Source organism: Acanthopagrus latus, chromosome 22 (genome assembly GCF_904848185.1).
Source record: "Acanthopagrus latus isolate v.2019 chromosome 22, fAcaLat1.1, whole genome shotgun sequence".
Classification (NCBI taxonomy): Eukaryota; Metazoa; Chordata; class Actinopteri; order Spariformes; family Sparidae; genus Acanthopagrus; species Acanthopagrus latus.
Genome location: NC_051060.1, coordinates 11,534,387 through 11,557,492, shown reverse-complemented (window position 1 = coordinate 11,557,492; position 23,106 = coordinate 11,534,387). Strand labels below are relative to the sequence as shown.

The 23,106-nt window shown below is 40.9% G+C and overlaps 1 protein-coding gene across 1 annotated transcript in view; it reads left to right on the top strand.

Moving 5' to 3' along the window:
* The window catches only part of rngtt (RNA guanylyltransferase and 5'-phosphatase), a 97,378-nt gene that overhangs the window by 4,592 nt on the left and 69,680 nt on the right, over positions 1–23,106 (top strand). Inside the window, exons 5-8 of the mRNA XM_037086750.1 lie at positions 3,624–3,699; positions 4,895–5,147; positions 7,538–7,647; positions 9,238–9,339. Of these exons, the coding sequence (XP_036942645.1) occupies positions 3,624–3,699; positions 4,895–5,147; positions 7,538–7,647; positions 9,238–9,339 (541 nt within the window). The remainder of the gene's footprint in view (positions 1–3,623; positions 3,700–4,894; positions 5,148–7,537; positions 7,648–9,237; positions 9,340–23,106) is intronic.

Here is a 23,106-nt window from a genome sequence, read left to right as displayed (position 1 = left end):
AGGTTCACTGAAACAGGCATTAAAATTAGGGAGAAGTGCTTGTTGGCTTTTTTATCCAGCAGCTAGTAATTGTTAACAGAGCTTACTTGTTCCACATGTTGCAGCCGGGTTTGATTTAAACCTTGAGCCAGTTTATTTGGGCCCACATTCAATTTTTATGAACTTCGATGTGTGATTCAGACTTCATCTATTATGTCGATTAGTCCCAGGGTGTGGGACTACACTGGCCCATCAGTGGCATTACTTTATCTCTCCAGCAGAGAGCGGCCTTACTCTAAAGTTAGACCAGTGGGAATGGAAGTAAGCCTTCATGTTTTATTCAAAGTGCTCACACTATTTTTCCCAGTGAGCATGTTTTATATTCATACAGTTAAACTCTTGGAAGTGGACATGTATTTAAAACCAGTTTCAAGTTTTGGCACAAAGTGTCATCAGCAGTGACTGTCTTGCATGCACTATTTATCATACTAATTCTACTCTTCATGCAGTTGAACCTTTTATATATCACATATATATATCACATATTCATATTAATGCACTTTTATGTATTGTGATGTTTTTGTGTAGTTGCTGTTATGTGTGTTTTTTTTTGTTTGTTTGTTTACCTGCCCAGGGTCAACACATGCAAATTAGCTGCTAGCTAACACTGATGCAATTACTGTTAATTGCTGTCCCTGTAAAAAAAATAAAATATCCATCACAATCCTTCGTCCGCTGAGGGTCACAGAGCAGCTCTGTGTAGCACCTGGAGGTGAAATGGTTCACCTCACCTGTCATTGTTAAATACCGAAAAGGTGCAAATGCACTTTCATGATGTGCATGGCTCCTAATTAACCATCCTCGAATAAACGAGACGAAAACAATTGTCGTGCAAGTCACTCCGTGGTTGGTTTTTCTAAGTGTGGGAGTTTCACATGAGAAACAACACTCCTCTCCCACTGAAAACTGTGTAGGTGATTTTGAGGTGAAAGGACATCAGTAGACACCAAGCCTAAACTCCGACTAAATAAATATGGTTTAAAAGGCTGATTTTGAGTTGTGTTGTCTGCATGTGGGCAGTTTTGCATTTGTTTTAACTTCGTAGAAATACTCTCGTTGGTTGAAGGCTTACTGTTATTCATCAAAATGTACTTTCTTTGGTTTCTGTTCAATCAAGTTAACAAATCATGTTTTTCTTATGGCTCATCATTACGTATGGTCTTGGTGCATGTGTAAATGATTTCAAAAGCAGCTAAGCAAAGCGTTGAATGTGACAAATAGGCCAGTTTTTGCTTCTTGTAGATGCAGTGGTATGGATGTGTCACTGAGCGGATATGTCACATGAAATTGTTGTGACACATGAAGCGGCAAGTGGTTTCGGATAACTTAGAAAACAGTGTCACGGTTTTTCTGCCCTAAAAAAGGTAGCTTGTTTATTTTCTGTTTTAGACATAAGCCATTACAGTGTAAAATACTACGCTGGGCATGATGGACTAAAGAGAAGTTGTCAGAGAGGTTGCCTGGACATCCAGCATGTAACCATAGTAAAATGATCCCAACTTCAGATCTGCTACATACATTCTGCCGGCTTGGAACTCTTCCAATTTATTAAACGTTGTTGAAGAGGTCCTTGAATTGACTACAGACCCCGGCACTATTATAGCTCAGTTATATCCGCTTATGTCTCCTCTTTGGACCAGTTCCAGCTTGACTTCTTGGCATTCTGTACTGTGTTTGTTTGTTGCTTAATCCTCCTAAATATAAAAATGCCTTTTCTCCATCTTGCAGGCAGTGGATCAGGAATATGTTATACGAGGGTTTCAAAAAAATTAAGCATGATCCGCGAGGAGTGCGCTTAATTAGCGTAAGGGTTGCATGAGATCCCTTAGTGCAAATGTGATTATAGGAACTGAATTGGTGTCTCCCGTATTTAATCTTTTATTATTCCTCCCCTCCGTTCTTCCTCAAAAATACAACGTGTGGAGCTTTGATTTTCTTTCAGCATTGAATTAGAATTAAAGCTTCACCTTGAACACTTCGGTAATCTGCCCCTGAACAACATACCCAAGAGAGTTGCACAGCATCCAAAGTGACCATTTGGCCATGAACATTGAGTTTTTACAGCTAAACACTGCACTAGAATAAGATCATACAAATCTATAAAACAGCAAATCTTGATTCATATTTGAGCAGCGCTGCCTAATTTTACAGCGTGATCTGAGTTTGGCGTTCAGATGCTGCTTTCTGTGGGCCAGTGGCAGCTAATGTTGTATTTGTAACCTGTAGTAAAACACCTGTTGAACATTGTCAAGCTGATTTCACCAGCGACAAACCTGTGAAGTGTGAAGTAGATCAGATGAACTGTTCTCGAGATCTATGAATAACATACAGACAAACAGAGATTCCTTACTTTAAGTAAGATAGTAAGATTGGTGACTGTAATGTGTGTATTTCTAGTACATTGATATTGGGTATGTAAACCAATATGATTTGAGTTCTTTCTTTACACATTTATCTCAAGCAAGTTATGTTCTGTATAGGTTTTTGTACCACTTAAATCACGTAAAAAAACAAAGTTTCAGAAAGGAGAAGATCGTTAATGCTAACAAAAACACTTCAATCGCCAAACATATTGTTCACAGATCTTTTAATCTCTCAAATATTGATATCAGCGGAGTACACAGGGATCCTGAAGTTGCACTTTTGCACTGGTGACAGCAGGGTGCTCTCTTGTACCTCGCACTCCGGCGTCTTTTAACCCTGTCCAATTCTGTTGTTGCCTACTAAATCAAATTGCTCCAACATCAGAGCAGAATGTGTGAATGTCATCTCATCAATGTCCTGTCTTTAGCCAGCTGGTGATTAGGTTTTGTTGTCTCTGCGGTACACATGTCCAAATTAGACAGTTGGGCTGGTAAATGTGATCCCCATCCTCTGACGTTGCTTCATTTCATCTTCATTATCCTCGGCGTTGCCAGGCAAACGTCCGCTGTTGGGGAGATATCGGAGTCAGATGGTTGTATTTTGTGTTGTGCGAGCTCTACTGTGCACCTGCCGGAGGATGTTTGATGCATATTATCTTCTTAGCTGAACACTCTATTGAAATGGCAAACAACTTGACTGTTTTTGGTCTGTTTTTGTTTCAACAGATGATTCAAATTGTCTTTGAAATAAAGAGAGTGATTTCTCTTTTTTTTTTTTTTTTTTGTTGATCTTGTGCCGTTTTCATCCACCTCCTTGAATGTTACTTAAATTCTTGGATCCGTCTGTGCAACAGCTGACTGTTAATGTGGCCCCCCACTGAGCAGAAAGAGGAACTCTGCCTGTGATGCTCTCGCTCCTAACATGGACTCCTACCTTAGTTCATCTCAGAGAGGACTGATGTTACTGATGTGAGATGGGAGCACATTGGATAAGATTGTGCTTAAACCACAGGGCTATTGAAACAATGATGCCACACTTGCATTATGCAACATCAAATTGTGTGAGGGCGTAGAGCATAGATGAGGGGGAAAGGAGAGATTGGTGATATGACTCACAGCATATTTTGTTACTGTTACCCTTCTAAGAGTGCTGAATTCCTGAGATTTAATATAAGTGTAAAGTCTCAGTTTTTGACCACTGTGCTGCTTTTTCTCCTGAAGGTGTTCACTGCACGCATGGCTTCAACAGGACAGGCTTTCTGATATGTGCATACCTGGTGGAGAAGATGGACTGGAGGTAAGTGCCGACCCCCCCTGCATCACTCGCACTGCAAAGAGTTTCACAATGCTCACAATCGTCTTGCTTGACAGCACAAACAATACAACCCAGGTGGCCTGTGTTGAGAATCTGATTTCAGAAATCTCCCACCCCTGTCAGTGATTTTTTTTTTTTTTTTTTTAATGAAAGTCTTCTGGTTGGCATTTAAATAATTTAGAACAGCGGAGCAGAAGAGGGGGTGTGTTCATTGAGAGGTGGAGCAGCTGTCTGAGAGAGCAGAATCCCTGGAAGCTGTGGACATGCTGATTAAAACTATCTCTCCACCCGCTACTTCCTGTGTAATGAATATTCTGGGAGCATGTACAGTTTCAAATAATCAGTGATGGTGGATTTTTGTCATATGGCCCTTGAAAAATGCTCTTAACATTAAGTGAAGCATATGGCTAAATTTGTATTTAGAAAATGTTTAAAAAAATACTACTACTGTAAAATCTACTGTACCAAATGTCCACTGTGTTGCACAGATATTTACTGATGTTGGCATGCTAACCAGGTAGCCCCGGTCCCTCCTAACTCTTATTACCATTTAGTACCTCGAGAGGCGATGGTCTGATAGCCTCCATACTTTCAGCTGCAACTTCATTACTTAGTCTAATAAAGAAATAAAATAAACTCACAAAATGTCAAGAAAGGAAATATTCTTAAACCTGTTCTCCTTATCAAACAGAAAAATGTACACCTCTCTGTTACCCAACTAAGAAGTGCTCAAGAACCGCTGTAAATCGCCTCCATACTGTATGCCATATTTTCAAACTGACATCTGTCGGCGCTTGCTGAGCCCGGTGATGGCTCTAAGTTGCCTGTATTCTGAAACCCTGAAAAAATTCACATTAGAGCTTAAACGTTTGGTTAATCAGTTGACAGGGTAATCAGCAGCTTTGACATTTAAGTGTGATTTCTCCTTTTCCTACATTTTTATACAGAATTCAGAAAATAAGTGTCTGATATGTATGTAATGAAAATTATCCTTGGCTACGGCTCCAACTCAGTCAACTATAGCTGAAGATTTGCAAAAGCATCCAGTTCTCACCTTTTGAGACCCTGAAATCATAACCAGATCAAATGTGAAATACAGTAAGGCTGAACAACAAATAATGTAACAAGAACACATAAAGCTCTTTAAGATTCCCCATCTGTGTTTGTGTCTTATCAGCGTCGAGGCAGCTGTGGCGGCTTTCAGCCAGGCCCGAGCCCCCGGGATCTACAAGGGAGACTACCTCAAAGAGCTTTTCCGTCGCTATGGTGACGAGGAGGACACGCCCGCAGCCCCCGCGCTCCCCGAGTGGTGCTTTGACGATGAGGAGGACGGGGAAGTGGACGATGACGGTAACGCAGTGGGCCAGGAGTCGGGCCCCAGCTCCTCTGGGTCAGGGCCCGGGAAACGAAAGAAGGAGAAGCTGAAACTGGTGAGACTTCCGGGGAAGCTTCAGGAAATGGACTGTTAAGTGGAAAATCCTTTGGTCCCTCTCCGCATGACATTGAGCTCTGGCAGGATAATGTAGGGTCTATAGGGAGGCTTCTCTTCTAAGTGAGAGAAATGAGACTCTCGTGTTCAATTACGTTTAATAACCCAGTAAATTTGACATTTAGATTCACCAACACTTTCCATCTCAGCTGCTGGCAGAGGTATAATTTTGATTAGATAAAAGCCGCCTCCCTGTCTTTATGTAAAGCTCTCATCAAGGCCGTCCGGTGAAATTAGAAGTGTTGAATCATCTCCAGTTGCATATAATTAGCTTTTCTTCTGTTTACATTGAGCTGATGCTCTCAGCCAAACTAATTTTTAAGCTTAAATTTAAATAGCATCGCCAGCTTTTCCTCAGTCAAAGGCAAGGCAATGGAAAAGACAACAGCAAACAGTGTTTGATGTGTAGAAAGTCAATCAAAAAATTGATTTGTTTTGTGCAAATCAGTGAATATTCATTTGCCACCATTATTGCAAAGAGTTTACTGAAAACCTGAATTGAGGCCAATCTAATTGTTGAGTTATGCAGAAGCTCCTCCAGGCTGCATCACTTCATGTTCATTAAGGAATACTGTCTCTTGGTTGAGTGGCCTGTCTCAGTGTCTAGACTGGCTTTGGCTCCGACGAAAATAAACACAATAGAGTCTGTTCAAAAGTAGAAAAAAGTTGGCATAGCATGAAAGGAAACAATGCCTGTAGAGGTATATTAAAATATTATTGCGAATGTACTCTGTCATAGGCCCTCCTTAGATTAGATTAGATTAGATTATTAGGTTTGATGATACATTACTCTGTTATTTTTGATAAATACTAACATTATTAGGAGTGTCACAACTGCCCAAATCCACGATTTGTTTTCAATTTGAAGGTTTTCGGTACTGACGGCTATGCTTTTGTATGACTCGCATCTGGATTCGTAAAAATCAACAGATCATTTAATTTATGCCAAGACTCATTCACTTTTTAAAGTTCCTCTGTAAGGTAAGAAAAAAAGGTTGCAGCAAGTTCAAATGATATTTATGTAAATTAAGATTCCAGGGCTCAACAAAAAATACAGGGATTTAACAATGAGCAGCAAAATAAAAGTTTAGTCATGCAAACCTCTTCCTTTCCAAGCAAATCATTAACGGTGTTCTAAACATCTCTGATATGAACAGTTACCTTTGCATTTATGGACAAATGTCTTGAAGTATACCTGCAGGCTACCCAGAAGCTAGCAGTGTTAGAATGGTGCTGAACTATTGCCATCGAATTAGATGATCAAAACTCATTTTGTTTAAATTTCGATTTAGAAACTGTGACACCCGTAAAGTTCTGTGGATAATTTGTTTCTGTAAAGGGGAGGTCATGTTGCTGCAGTGTGTGTTGGGAAAGTTTCCATGTCTCGCAGGGTATTACTCTTAGAATTTCTATCATATCCAAGCAAAACTGGCACTTTAACTGAATTATTCCTAACCAAATCAATATTTAATTGAGACGAATCGTAAATCGTATCATATCAGGACCTTGGGATTGGAAGTCAGTCAGTGTTGGTACACAGCTCTGTTAGTCACTGAAGTTCAAATTGCATTGTACTCACCTGGCTAGGCAAACAAGGTTCAATTTGCTGTTAATTTGTCGTGATTTACAGCTAAATAAATGAGATTAAGCAGCTGTTTAATTCTCCCAATACTCCTTAGAAATGGAAAAGTGGAGATGAGATTAATCTGAACCATGACAGGACTTTCTCTTCTGAGTGCAACTATTCATACACAAATCATATACACTGATGGCACTTTGGTGACATATATTATTATCTGTTTATCTGTTTCTGTTCTAATTGGCACATGTTATGATGTTTTACCGGTAAGCAAGACTCATCTGGGAAGGAATGAGGGCTGAAAATGTCATGCTAAAAGAGAAATGAATGAGATTAGGAAGTGGGGGGAATGAGCAAGGATCCTTTTAAGATGGAAAAGGAGTGCTACAGATGTCACCCTGTAAGATGATAAGTGCATAAACAAAGGGTGAAGGCAGTGAGGGGTTCAGGAGAGAGGCTTCAGTAGGAGTAGAGTCTCCTGTGAGTTGAGGCGGAAGAACGGGGCTTATCAATGTGGATTCATAATATAATTGAAGTGAGAGAGAGGTCAAAAGGAAAAGCTGGATTTATAATTTTTGTACCTGTTTTTTTCTGCACACAGTGATTCATAAAGCAAAGAAGCAGCTGTTTGGAAGCCATCATCGGCATATTAAAATGTTTTTGTTTTTTTTTTTTCCTGTATGTGTGGGAGAGTGTCTCCTTTAAATTCAATTCAGTTCAACCTTCTGTTTTCCTTTTGTTTTGACTCCCAGGGTGCAGTGTTCCTTGAAGGCATCTCAGTGAAAGGCGTCACGCAGGTCACCACACAACCTAAACTGGGAGAGATCCAAAGAAAGTGTCAGGAGATGGCCGAGTGGGACAAGTAAGAAGAACCTCTCTTTACCCTCCTCGCAGCCCTCTGGGAAACTGTGTGTGTTTGTATACACGTATGTGGGTGTACTGTACTGTACTGTACTGCGTTGGGAGTGACTCATTTGTCTTTTTTTATTTTTTTAGATCTTGACACTTTCAGACAGGCGGCAGAGTCAGGAATAGATTTTTCTTCTCTGTAGAGATGCGCAGCTGCAGCTTCACTGCTGCATCTTGTAACACCCCACGCTGCTATTTCCACAGTTGTTGGTTGTTAATTTTATTTTGTTACTGCGTAAGTGCTGTAATACAGATACGGTGATGTTATTCAATTAAGCCATTTAGAGGTTTCCAGTGAATTAAAGAATGATTCAGTTACCAAGAAGGGAACTTAATAAAATGTTAATGAGGTAAAAACATAAATATTTGATTGGTCGATAACAGAAAGCGCAGGAGTCGACCTGAAAATGAAGCATTACACGTAAAGTTCCCATAGAAGTTCACATAGTTAATTATCTGTCCTGATACTACATTTTGTTGCATATTGTCTGAGAGGTTGAAATAAAAAATAGCATGATAAAAAACAGCATAGGTAACATTGTAACCTACACAACTGGCCTATGCCATAGTGATCATTTATACATGTGTGCTGGTGTGTCTGTATGGTGGCGCTGAGCTGTTTGCCAGCCGTGCTTTTCCCTTAAACACACCGATCTTCGACTCGCAGCTGTGCCTCTGGGCCATGCAGAGTGGACAGGCAGGGCTGCCTCTCCATAAACACAGAGCTTAAACAACTTGTTTTCCACAAGCCCGCTTTACCACCGGGCTGCATATGGAGGGGCAGCCAGCCATTCCATTCTGTCAGCCCTCTCTAGCCCGGAGACACTCCGGCAGTGAGAAGAGGCTGCGGAGGAAAGTATGATCCAGGAAGAGCAGCAGCCGACCAGTCAGTAGGGACTGCAACTGGAGTTGAGTGTGGTGTGTTTACCTGGGAAACTACATGTCACATTCCCCTGGTATCTGTTCAGTATAACAGAGATGGACATGGAACAAAAGCTAAAGATTGCAACTCTGACGCCTCTGCTGCAAAACATTTAGGAGAACACTGGGCTTAAGCGTCTCTTTTCATATTTAGTGTCTCTCAAACCCGGCTAAGTCAAAATATACTAAACATTGTCTTTGTGTTTAGGAACAACTGACTTAACATGAACATTCAGGTGTATTTATGCTGAATCTGTCACCTGTTAGGACAGATGTTATATCTTTCATTGACCTATTATCATACATTTGTCTGGAGCCGGTCTTCTTAATCTGAGGCTCAGACCAGGTCTTTACACTTGGGAGCATTTATGCATGGCTCTTAATTCTCTGTAGTTCTAACAGCAGAATTGCATCATCCTTAGAGTTTGACACACCAAAATCTTACTGAAAGATACGCTGGTCATGTTTGCACCTTATGTTTTAACTGAAGTACGTGTACTGGTGAGAGTTGACATGAAAAGGATGAGTTCTAGAGGTCAGACTGCTGAGATTCGTGTGATCAAATAAATGAATGTCAGTCAGAAGGATCAATATAAACTGTGTGTGTTCGTTGTTGTTGCAGGTCTGGTTTTCCTGGAGCTCAGCCCGTGTCCATGGACCGGCAAAACCTTCGTTTCCTGGAACAGAATCCATACAAAGTCAGCTGGAAAGCTGACGGCACGCGGTGGGTCCATTGTTCACGGGTTTCTTTACAATAAATGCCTTCTTGTCTACATATGTCGATACGGGCAACGCTCTTTGTGTCTCTAACCTGACTGATTGGCTTCTCTTCCCATTCATTAGGCTCCTTTTTGAGATTCAATAGGTTTATAGTGAGTTTGTGTTCATCTGAGTTGTGTGTAGCTGAGGTGTTAATTTACCTTTCTGGGTTGTTAGAGAAGACTGAGAGAGAATACTAATGTGAATCCTGTTGCTTATTAGGTTTTAATCGCAGCACCCTCATCTAGCTAATCAACCTGGGCGGTATTTGAATAGCAGCGGAGATGTGAAATGGCTTCACTAATGGACCCACAGGAGGATCAGTGTATAGCACTTTTTCTTTCCTGTCACATTTCTGGGAGAATTTCTTGTTTGCTCTTGGCTCTCTCGTCAAAAGCAAGTGTTCAGGGGTAAAAATGATTTTAGTATTCCAGTGGCGTGTAGTGCTCTCTCGCTGGTGCAAATGTGCTTGTGAATATTTAATGACTGCGGTCAGTTTCCTAATTTTACATACCTGTGCTTTAATTTCCTGCAAGAGCCAGACGACCAGAGTATAGATTTGGCCCCGGACCAACATGCTGCAGATGTGTGCAATCAACTGCTGTCATCTATGACATCTCTTGAACGTGTTGTTGTTGGGAAATTTTTCTCTGAAATGTATACATAGAGGGATTCTGAGCTCTTCCTCTCCTGCCTTGAGCTCTTGTCCATCACCCTGTTTTTTTTCCTCCAGCTACTCGAGGAGGCTTTCCTCCGTCATGAGAAACGGAGAGAGAGCGCGATATAGTATGCGAGGTATGAGTCATCATCACTCTACTGCAGTGTAGGTGCTATGTTGAGAATATGATCTGCTGCCTTCCCGTAAATTTGGACACTGAAGCAGTGAAAAGCAAAAGTGAATTTCACAAAAAACGAGGGCGTACCTCATTAACATACAATATTTAATTAATTATATCGCTAATGATCAACAAAGGACGTGAAGTGCAGCTTCTGTGCTGTATACTACTAGTCACATATACATGAAAGATATGTTCAATAATTAAATAAACCTGCCAATTTAAAAACAAGAAACACACAAGAGTAAAATGTTCCTATAGTTATCATTAGTTTTTATGCAGAAGATTTGTAGAGTGTTGTATGTTGTGCAGATTGAAAGCCCTCTAAGATAAATCAGTGATTTAATGCTTTCTACAGTTGAAGCACATTCCATCAGCTTGATTTTGGGAATGTAGCCAGAACTTAATATAAAGACTGAGCCTCCTGTTTAATATTGTGCAGGTTACTCTTGTGCAGCCAAAACATTTTTTTTTTACATCGGTTTTTATGGTGTGTCACGGCACTTTGCCCCCAGGGGATGGGAAACTGCCATTGGAGAGTGTCGTCACCATGAGGTTGTGTACTGGGTCCACAACTGTCTTTGGATGGGGTGGTGTGTGTCAAGTGGCATCCACATGACTGCCATGATCTGAGGTTTCCCAGCCGGATGTTGCATTTTTTTAAATTCAAGAGCTTTTTTTTTTTTTATTGAAGTTTTCTCAATATAACAAATGTGCAGTGTGCAATAGCCATTACAGAGACGTGAAATGAGTATGGCTATATATTAAACACAGCATGCACCAATGAGCTGTGCAAGAAGGAAAAAATAAATAAAGAATCGAACAATGTACAAAACTGTCCCTCCCCTGTCACTGCCAGAGAGCTAGTCAGACCATAAGATCACTGTTACACCAAAAGTCTGAGATAGGAGTGAGTAAGAATTGTGCAGCATAGTTGAGCTGTACTCAAGGGGAGGAGGCAAAAGATAAAGTGCATTGCTATGCTATAGTTAAGTTTTTCTCCCCTTCCATGACCACAAACAGAGCAGTCAATGGTTTTGGTTCCAATTTAATGTTTAACACCCAAGAAAGTGTATGAAAAACTTCCCTCGAATTTTGTTGAGGCTTGAGCAGGACCAAGCACTACTAAGATCCAACAGCTTGCCATAAAGGGGCGAAATTAGCCTCTTTTTAAGTGGATTTATAGAAAGGACAGTGTCAACAATGGTCAGGTCTGTTGCTGTTACAGATCCGAACGTCTGAGAGAGAACAAAATGCCTTGCCTGAAGATGCCTGAAAAGATTTTACTTAGGGAGGCTGAATTTTCTACTCAGCTGCTCAAGTGATGCCAAACTGTTGTTTATGAACAAATCTTCAAAAATTACAATAGCTTTCCTGTGCCATTCTTGAAAGGCCGAACCCTGACAGGATGGTTTGAAAAGGTAGTTTGATGCAGTTGGGCTCAGGAGAGAAAAGCTATGAAAACCAAAATACTTCCTGAATTGGGCCCAGATTTTTAGAGAATGTTTCACCACTGGGTTTCTGATTGATTTAAGTGAGGGAAGTGGGAACGAGGATCCAAGAAGTGCAAGAATTGACAAACTATCATTTAACTGTAACTCCTTCGCCACCCAGTCAGGACAGTCAGGCTGGCCATAACAGGAGGACCGAAACGCAAGGCAGCGCAAGTTAGCAGCCCATTAATAAAAGGGAAAGTTTGGAAGAGCCTGTTGCCTTGGTCTTTTGAAGATGAATTTTGCTCAGACACGGTCGTTTACCCCGCCATAGGTATGATGAAATAACTGAGTTGAGAAGTTGAGAAGAGCATAGAGTCGAGCAAATGCCCTCGAGATCCACAACTTGTTGACTGAAGTCTTCTGCAGCAAGTTCATATGTCAGTCATGATCCTCCACTGCAAGCCACGTTTAGAGTAGAGCTGGCTGAATGATGTTTTGAACTCAGTGGCTAACACCGCGCAATGTTCCTTGAGCAGCTTGGTGATAGCTTCCAGGGTTAAGCTAGCGTTAGCATCTTCTTTTTTGCCCGACTTGCTGCCTTTCGCAGCCAAACAGGCTTTGCTCAGGCAAAGCCAAAAGAGAGAAAATAAGAACGGAAAGGGGATTCGTTTTGGCATGAAGGTTGGAAGGCTGAGTGCAACATGTCTACTTCATCTGCTCGCTAACCGGAAGTCCCGGATGTTGCATTTTTGAAGAGATGATCAAATCTGATTCACCTCACCTGTCAGTGGTTTTAACGTTCTTTTGTGCCATACACCTCTTTTGTTTCCAAAAACAATTAAAAACACATCACAGCACTGTTGGCAGGGTGCTGCTTCATTATGTCAAAGGAGAGGTTGGGTAGTTAATTGGAGCCAAGCCAATACTCTTTTGGATGCTGAGTGTTTCTTATTCTATGCCTGAAAACAGGCCCAACAATTGTAATACTTCCTCCAGTTTGAGAGATCTACATTGCCCAGCCCTTTATGAAAGACTAATCATCTTAATGCCTCTGCAGCGGCGATGGCTGTGATGGGAGGCATTATGTTTTGAGGTAGTAAACACAATATCTCAAGAATGCCCTTGAGATAATTTCTTCAACTTTGATCCTAATGTCGACTTGGACTCACATTTTTGTCCAATACGCAGCAATTCATATGGTAATTGTGGCAACATTTTACACAAATGTGTAAAACGGAAAAAAATTTGTAGAGATGACAATTTTATATCCACAAGGTATAAAGGTCAACTTCTGTGTATCATTATGTGCTGCAATAAAATGTTCTGGCCATTTTTCAGCACCAAAGACAAATGTAACACCAGATTGATAATTTAACTATATTTTTGCTAGACAGTTTTAAAGATCAACAGGAAAATGCAGATTCCAGGTTGAGCTCTGAAAGAGGAACCAACACCTTGTTGGAATAAATAAAAAGAGTTTAGTCTCACCAGAACATATTGTGTTTGCATCTAATTGAGAGGCTAATACATTTATCCTTAACCTAATTCAATCGGTACCGTGTGTGTGTGTGTGTGTGTGTGTGTGTGTGTGTGTGTGTGTGTGTGTGTGTGTGTGTGTGTGTGTGTGTGTGTGTGTGTGTGTGTGTGTGTGTGTGTGTGTGTGTGTTACAGTGGAGATAAGAGACTCTTGAAAACATGATACTCTATATTCGTTATTATCATACATAATGTTAATGTTGCCCTAATACATGCAACCCTTGTTTTTATGGCCACTCAATTAGATTTACAAAAATCTGGTGGCTCTGTGTATAAGGGGAAACTGGGAGACAGACTGTGCAGTGAAACTTTACCAAACTGAACAAAATTATGATAGCACTGAAAGTGTTGGCACATGAGTGTTTTTTGGGACTCTCAAAACATATGCATCTCCCAGCTCCCGAGTTCTGAACTGACACTCTTTGGCAGAAACTTGAATTTCTCTCTACTCCCCACTATGTGTAAATAACCCCGGAACTTTAGCACATTGACACGGCAAAAACTTTTATTTGTTAGACACAAAACTTTGACGACACTGTCTGTATTTTGCCGGCATGGTGCCGCCTCCTGTTGGTGTTTGTTTCGCTCATTTCTGCTCTTAGCCGACAGCAGCACTGTTCCTTTATCATAATGTTTTTCTGAAAATTGACACACAGCAGGCTGTACGGTACGTCTGACAGTCTTTATAGGAGCTTCTTCTGGCTCTTACTTGGGGAAAGCTTATAGTTGCATGTTGAGAGTGAAGAGTCTTTATTTTGTCTGTGAGGGACAGTCTGTTCTTTCCCGCTGTTGATCTGATATTACTTAATTCGAGTGAACTGAGAGAAACAGATCACTGCTTTTTCTTTAAAGCCTGTCTCGCCCTGAGTTTTGATTTTATCAGTGAAATAGCCACATCTTTCATACAAGATTGGCTTTTGTGTAAAACTGAATTCACACAAAAGAAGTGATAATGAGAGACAGTTTTATTGAAAAAGAAGAGAAAAAAGTCCATCAGGGTTTTATTTTATTATTTTCTTAGATTAAAATTCCTCAGATGTGGTTAGTCATTAAGTCGGGAACAATATCTCAGATTGAAGGACAACAAACACAAAATGAGCTCTTTTGTGGTGCAAATAAGGAAACAAGGGACGCACACATATACACACATATGATTAGAAAAAAAACATCAGTTTTGGCCAAAATTTACCTTCCACCAGTGTTATGAGCATTACTATTGAAAGTAACTTGTTGCATCAAAAAATCACTGTCATTAAAAAGTAGCTTGTTATATGACAAAGTTACCAACTAAGAAAAGTAACTTGTCGGAGTTAGTGCTTGTATTGTCTGGAGCATCAACTCTAAGGACATTTAGCAGCATATGCTACGACCAATAATCCGTAATCTCTGCAGGTTTCAAATAACAGGAATTACAGATATAGGATCTCCTTCACAGCTCTTTAATAATCTTTAATGCTTGATTACAAAACAGGGAGTAGACCTTTTGCATACCTGTGGGTCGACAGGTGCGTGGGAGAAGACTAAAAGAGAAAAAAAAACAAAAAAAAAAACTCTTGCACACTGTTCACCTCACTTGAATTTTTAATGGCAACGTTTCGGTACGCAGACCTTCGTCAGGTTACCTCAGATATGAGATAACCTGACGAAGGTCTCTGTACCAAAACATTGATGTTGAAAATATGGTGTCGGCACATCAACAAATTAATTCCACTTTAATCACCAGTTCCTCTGCTCTGTTTATCTTGAAAATCTCTCTGATGGTGACAAAGTATGAATTCTGACGAATAAATTGTAATCTTTGGAGGACTTGCAAAGCATCAAATAAGATTCATGAGTTTTTGATGTTTTTCGTTCATTTTCAGCGAGATTAACTGATTGCAGCGGTGCAGCGTTGGCTCAATTTGTCATACTCGCCGGGCAAACAGTGAGCAGAGAATTTCTTATTAAATGCCCCTACTTTCTATCCAGTGGCATTTTTTTGCACCTGAAATGGATTTTTAATAGCGAATTTGTCTCTTCAAGGTGGCCCAGAAAGATTTCCCTCTCTCTGCCTGTTGCCTGAGGGTCTCATTTAGGTATTACATTTTCTAAATCCCTGCAGCTTTCCTTTGTTACTTGGGCAAAGATAAGAACGTTTACCATTCCTGTGCAAGTCATTTTTGCTTTTAAAATGAGTAATTTCCTGTATTATTCCGTACAAAAGCATAGTTTTCTGCAGGAAAAAGGTGAACAACAACGGACTTGCTCTCGGGTCCACAGTAACAGTTCAGCCCCATTTTTCTGGGGGGGCCGCCGAGCAATGCATCAACATTTCTGACAATTAAAGTGCCTTGCTCAGTAACGAACAATACAGTGACAATGTACTCAGCCAGCCCATCTTACCTCAAAATATTACCCAGCCCTCCCTGATGCACAGGCCCTGTCACCGCCTGCTGTGTGCCAAGAAGGTGGCTTCTTAATGGGCTTTGGAAAAGGACAGCAACATCAGTGGATTTGCCAAGAGGCGAAACAAAGTCACTGTTGGGTTTTTTTAATCATCTCGTTGTAGAGCCTTCTGTCAGAGGTTGATTGGTTTGTGCCCCAGAGAGGAGGAAGAGGAGGGAAAAAGGCCAATTATGTCCTCGAGACTTTAAACAAACAGTGCTGCTACTTGGACTTTATTAGAGAAACTGGACTTCCTACTCAAAGTCCACTGCTATCCCCAACCATTACTCCAGTCACTCATTTTGAAATGAAGGATCAATAATCGGCTGTTTTTTCTCTGATTTGCCAGATTCGATCCTCACTCATCTCTAGTAGCTGTTTTCTTTTGATTGGCTGGTTATTTTCAGAGCATTATTGCTCGTGTTGTTACATCTCTGCTGGTTAATTTATAACCTCTATAACCCTGCTTTAGTGGAGAGCATGTACGTTAGGCCGGATCAGTATCTGCTTTCCTCTTTGGTTAACATTGTTACTAAAACTTTGGGCTGCTTATTGCATCTTTGTGCATTCGTGGCAAGAAGAATGAACACAGGTCTCAGCTCACAGAGGCAGAAACTGCGCAGCAAGGAATTTGCAAACGGCATTACTGCTCATTTTTGTTTACTACTGCACCTGCTCCGTCATGCTTTATCAACAAAACCACCGGGATACGAGTTGCAAATGCTTTACTGTGGGTTAGTTGAGCTCAGCTGCTGTTTCGGAGACAGTTTGTACTTCTCTACATCGCTCACCTTTTGTTTGTCACTCTTCAGCAGCAGAGAAATGGGCTGTGGTTAGTTTAGACTCAACTTTTGTCACATCGGATGTTATCGTGTCATTAACATCCCGAGTTTGTTTCTTTGTAGTTTTTTTTTTTTCGCCTTGTAAATTCTCACAAGAATACGTGTAAGATTTGACCCAAGTTGTAGCCCTGCTTGGAACATCTTTTTATTGTAAAATGTGGGGAAGCAGCTCCCTATCAGAGGCGGGGAAATTACCCATGAATGCATTGCCTTAACACCATTATAGTTTTGAGGTTTCTAAGATTTCTAATTAATAAAAACCAACTGGTTGCTTTGGTAACTGTTACTGTCTCCCTTGTATTGGATGGGACCCCAAAGTTGCCTTTTAGGTAAATTGGGTGGGACTGCCCATTATGTTTTGTCTTTGCTAATACAGATATGGTTTAAATGCATTATGCAACATATGGGCTGTAACTTTTGCCTCTGGGGGGTTGTCAATCAAAATAATGTAAAAAAAAATGTAGTTTCACGATGTTGTGAAGTTGCAGACGAGGTAATGTATTAAAATGTTTTCACGCTGTGCTCAGCTGTGTTTGCTGACTTCCTCCCTCGCTCTCTGATGTTTCCCCTGGAAGTTATTTGAGAAAGCGTACCGAATTAAAGGCTGTATTAGATAATCTTTATTACTTATCTTTATTAAATTTATGGATTTCTTCTGGGATTGAGCATTGTTGGAAACACTTTCACTGTCACTTATTCACGCCATGGAGAGCGTCAGTGTTGCGTCAAATTCTGATCCCTCCCTGATATGTGACTCATCTTCCCACTGGGAAGATCAGATACACACAGGTGTCCTTCTGAACCACTGAGATCAAGGTTTCTTATGCTTGTTTTTTGCTATTGCTATTGTCCCTGTGATAGTGTCGCCAATAGTAATACCACAGTGAAATGCTGCGAACGGGGGGGGGAGTTAAAAAGTTATCAATCTCTGCTTCATCCAGGAGATCAGTTCATCAAACAGAGAATTGTATGATGTGTCATATAGAGTCTGTACTCCACATCATTGGAAGACAGTCCTTTCTGTCATGACCCTCAAAAAATGAGAAATCAACATGTTCTTGCATCTGGTCTTGGGTATAAGTCCTGCCTGTTGATGCACCACTAATGATGTGCAAAGCTGCTGGATCTGATCTAAGACCTCCCCTGGAGCTCAGCTGCTCTCAGTCATGCCACGGGACTTGGCTGGCAAAGCCCACACAATGTTCGCCTGTGCCTCATTAGGGCTAAAGTGCTCGGGGGACGGGGCTCGGGGATGTGGCTAAAATCCGAGGGCTCACTGCCTCCATCAGAGGACAAGAGCGGAAAGGGAAGGAGGGAGAAGACGGGGAGGGACGCACACTCGTGTGAATAAAGGAGCACTTTGAGTTGAATATTTTCCTCTTGGTCATAAATGGAGAATATCGTGTCTGCTGTTACTGTAACTTCAGAAAGGAAACGGAGAAGATGAAGATGGTGAAACTGACGAGGTAGAGGACCACTGGGAGAAACACAGCACTAATGGTCCCCCTCTGCTCAGTTCTCAACGTACTTGACAGCATTAGCCGTGGCTTACTGGCCAATTAGACAGCAGGAGAACCACTTCTGCCGAGTGCAGACCTGTTGTGTCCTCTCTGCTTGACACATCTGCTCTGATGCGACACTTTGCCTTTGTCTGTTTGATCTTGTCAGACACCGGTTCCTCTCTCAGATAAAAGACATCAGCCCTTTGCACAGAAGGATTTTTCCAAACCTTGGGAAACATCGTTTGCCAAAACGAGCCATCCAGACATTTCCTTTTTAATGCTCCCATTGTGTCCACTCCCACCCTGAAAATGTAGGTGCGGCTGTATCTGGCCCACTCACCATTCCATCCCTGTCCTCCCACGTTCTTGTTTTTTATTTTTTCTCGCAGTTTCCACAAGACTTTTGGATGACCCTGATTTATATCTCAAGGCTAACTTTTTTTATGTCCCTCCCCTGTCACGACTGAAGAGGGAGGGGGGGGGTCGATCTCAAATCTCTGAGCTCTCCACTGGTCTCTCTTAAAACTGAAGAGCGTGCTGAGGGCTTATGATAACCTGTTTTCGCGGCCAATGTGCTGAAAGAGTTTTCTGAGCACCTCTAGCATCTCTCCTCCTGCTCGCCTCCCCCCAAAAAACAAAAACCTTCGTTGAAATGATCACTAGCTGTACGGGGAGTGCCACCCACCCACGCTTTTATTCCTGGAGGTACATAAAAGCAGAGTCTTTATCAAAGACAGCAGCTTTTTGTGAAGCTGATGGTTTCCCATCCAGCTCTTCTTTTACCACAACAATAACTAGACATTCTGTGCCATTTTGAAAGATTGTTCTGTCCAGTTAGCCACTGAGAGTAGTAATTCTTCCAGAGCTCAATAGTAATTTCACACACACCATGCTGCGCCTCAGAATTGACGGACATTTTGAAAGTGACCTGGCCCCTCAAGAAAACACACTTGGTGTTTAGCTTCTTGCTCCATGGATATGTTTGTTCTTGCACTAAACCTTCAAAGGAGAATAACGAAGAATGTGAATGACTCCATTCATTTATATTATATCTCTACTCCTTCTTTGTCTTTTTCTCATAACTCCTCCTCCTTTTAGCTTGTCATTCTTCTTTCTCCTCTTCCTCCTTTCCTCTCTTCTTCTTCTTCTTCTTCTTCTTCTTCTTCTTCTTCGCTGTCATCTCACATACATAAAACGTGTGACAAAGAAATGTGTGTAATGGCACCATGATATTCACAATTTAACAGTACATTTTATTACAACATGCAAGCTGATAGGCCAACAGTGGCTGAGCCATGCATCATGTCAGCTCTAAACCTTTAAGTGCGACCCTTTTAAAAGGCACGGTTCAGCTTTCGCTGGTGACGTTTGTCAGCTGCTCTATTATTCCACACTCACTCGTTCCTGGCTGCTTGTCAGGTTTCCCACTTTGAACCAGCTGGTATCGATGGTATATTTATTATGTCTAATCCCTCTGTGATAATGGTGCGAGAGTCACAGCAGGTATGAGAAATGCACGGCGCTATCAGTGGGGAAGTCATTAATCCCAGTTCCGCATTTCAGTCTGTGTCGCCTCTGAGTTTGTACACCTTCAAAGCTTTCTTCCCTTTTTCATGATACAGCTCAACTTATCCAATATGTTAAAGTTACAAGATAATAAGCTTATATTTTCTGTGGCACTGATGAGAATACTTGACCTTTTGGAAATGTAGCCGGCCTGCATTTGCTCATTAAGACATTAGTTCATCCTGCTTTATTCCCCTCTTGGTGTTTTGTGTTAAAGAGCAGCAGGCAGCTCACAAAGTGTAATTAGGTTCATAAGAGGTGTGTAATGAAGCAACCAGATTGTGGAAAATGTACATATGAGTTTTTTGTTTTTTTTGTTTTTAAACAGTCATTGAGATTCTTCACAACATGCCTCAAAGGAGATTAAACAGATAAGCCCCCTCCGGAAAACTTGCTAATCAACCAAGAGACTCAAGTATGCAATTATACATGGTGCAGAAATAATCAGTAATTAATCAAATTGGCGATGAATAGAAGAATTAGTTATTTCTTAAGCATGACTAGCGAACGTTTACTGCTTCCATTTTCTGCATTTCTCAACGAAAATATTTCAAGTCACATTTCACAGTTCATCCCCAAAAACTGCAGCTTGTAATTTTGATAATATTTTGATTTGAATGTGCAGCTCTAATTTACACGGAAAGAATTGATTTGAGCTTCAAAGTAACGTAAGAATGCATCCGGCCCACTAAATCACAGCGTTAACAAAGCAGTTGGATAAAGATCTTTCAGCAGCGAATGCTCAGTGTTGCTACAGTTGACGACTATTCTGAAGGAGAGCACAAAGGCTTCTCTGGTGCCTGTGATTCTGGGCGTGGCCCGTCTTTTCCCTTTCCTTTTTCTCGTCTTTTGGAACCAACAGAAGGGAGGATCAAGGATTTTGTGTGTTTGCGGCCCCTCATTTGAATTTGCGTATAATGTTTGCCAGCTCAGTGATCAGCCGACTCTGTTGATCAAACAATACACATTTGGTACGAACGCTTTGCTTACAACCTTGCCTGTTCGGTATTGTTTTATCCACACTGTGGCCACATGGCTTCTCTAAATGTAAGAACGACATACAAGTAACTCATCTTAGATGGTTTAATTCAGCCCCAATCAGACTGAAATATGGCATCATATGCTCCATATTAAGGTGATCATTTTAAATTGATCTGCTCATGCAGAGGAGGGGGGTTGCTTGCCATTGTAATTTGGTTTCAAATGATTTGGATGACTACTGTCCAGATGGGGTGTTTACACTAGAACCGCTAAAGGTTTGCTTTTGCAGCTTATACCTTCTATCAAAAATGATTCCTCAAAGTGTGCACTCGTTCCCCCCTCCATTGCCATACTTGTTAGAGTGGAGATGGAGGTATACGGCTGCATGCCTGTCAGCGCTTCATGCTTCAGCAGCGTGCCACACCTGTGAGCACAATGTAGAGGAAGAGTGGAGGCAAATTAAATACCAGACAATTGCTCGTATCGTGACGCATGCTGGTGAGCTGGCCTATTTTGACAGCTTTTTCAACAGCCTAACAGTCACTGCGCTCAAGTTCCTGAATCTCCCAGTCGAATGCACTCGAGGATGAAAAAGTAATTTTCCAGCAAAGGTCCTGTCTTTTGGAATTCACTCCATTGGCTCAACTTAATTTGGCTTTTACTGAAACCAAAAAACAGAATAACATGGATGAAGTAACAGTGAAACCCTTGCAGTGTAATGCAGTCTAATCCGATCATACCAGCAGGAATAGACATTTTAACAGAAATGTATCATTTGAATATTAATTATGATAGTATATGTTGTAGGAATACTTCAGTGGATTAGATATGTTGAGTGATGTAAAAGTTGCTACAGACTTGGTTCAGCGCATCTTTCCCTTTAATATCCCTGCAGAAGTTAAATTTACAGGAGACTGGAAACAAGTTTTACATTTTGATGTTGGTTTTAATCTCACCTGCAAAGGCTGGCCACGGATTAGTTGAGCTCCTAACTGCTGGTGAGTCACCTGACTGCTGGTGATGTATGCAACATGAAGATAGAGTAATCTCCTGCAAGCTTTTCTTGTGTCGGCTTGAGGCAAACAGGGACAATTGTAATAGAAAATAGAAGATTTTATTCACATGGCTGTAAACAGTCCAGTCCAAGTATTTGTGGACTAAAAACTGCTGTTTTATCAACCTAAAGTGGCTTTGAGAGGTAAAAGTTTGAGGTTTCTGCCAAACACTGTGCAAAAACAATGTCTGTTTGATAGCCGAGCTAGATGAAAGGAAAAGTTACGGCTTTGGTATTTCGGTGTAATTATCAAGTTTCTGCTGGCTGATCCTTCCTTTCTCAGCCACGATAAAAGCCTGTTCGCCTTCACCTTTTGTTTTTATTTGAACTGAACGCAACCAATTTGCACATTAGAGATACGCACAGTCTTTGTTGTTCTGTGTTGCTGAGTGGAACCTTTAAGTGTTGTTTGTGTTTGCTCAGAGCCATCCTATAGTGAGATTAACATATTAAGTCCTCCCCGAAAAAGAAAAAAAAAAAAAAAAACTGATTAAAGAAAATTATAGGCACCATTGTTTGTCTGGAGGAATGAAATTTACTCTGAGCAATGTTTAATTATTTGAGTGTCACAGGGGTTATAATGGTTGATGATGAGCCAAAACAAACAATCTGACGCCCTGAGACTGAAATGGAGAATTCTGCATGTCTAATTAGTTACATAATCTAATCCGTTTTTTTCTTTTAATTGTGTGATTTTATATCATGCGTGTAACCACGGGTGCATAGGGCTGGGCACTATATCAATATTACATCAGTATTTATAGTTAATTTTTAGATGGTGGACATTGTTATATTGTAATTTTTCACAAGTGTTGACTTTTGTGATTTTACCGGACTCCTCTACTTGTTCTTATACCTACCTGTATCCACATAGTCAGCATATCCACATTACAAATTATTATATTTATCCAAAACCTCAAATGTTTTATGGAAGTATCAGTATTACCATCTACAGTACACTCACAATATCGATATGATGGTGTTTGGTCCAAAATAATGTGACATTGTATTTTTTCACCCATTCCAATCACTTATGAAGGGCTTGTTGAGGAGGTTTCAAAATGTCGATATATTCATACACTACCAGTCAGAAGTTTGGACACACCCTCTCATTTAATGTTTTTTTCTTCATTTCCCTGACTATTCACATTGTAGATTCTCACTGAAAGCATCAAAACTATGAATGAACACTTATGGAATTATGTAGTAAACAAAAAAGTGTGAAATAACTCAAAACATTCTTCAAAATGGCCACCCCTGCTTTGATTAGTGCTTTGCACACTCTTGGCATTCTCTTAAAGCGCTTCATTATTTAGTCGCCTGAAATGGTTTTCCATCAGTCTTGAGGGAGTTCCCAGAGATGCTGAGCACTTGTCGGCCCTTTTGCCTTCACTCTGCAGTCCATCTCATCCCAAACCATCTCGATGTGGTTTAGGTCATGTAACTGTGGAGGCCAGGTCATCTGGTGCAGTGCTCCATCACTCTCCTTGGTCAAATAGCCCCTACACAGCCTGGAAGTGTGTTTGGGGTCATTGTCCTGTTGAAAAATCAATGA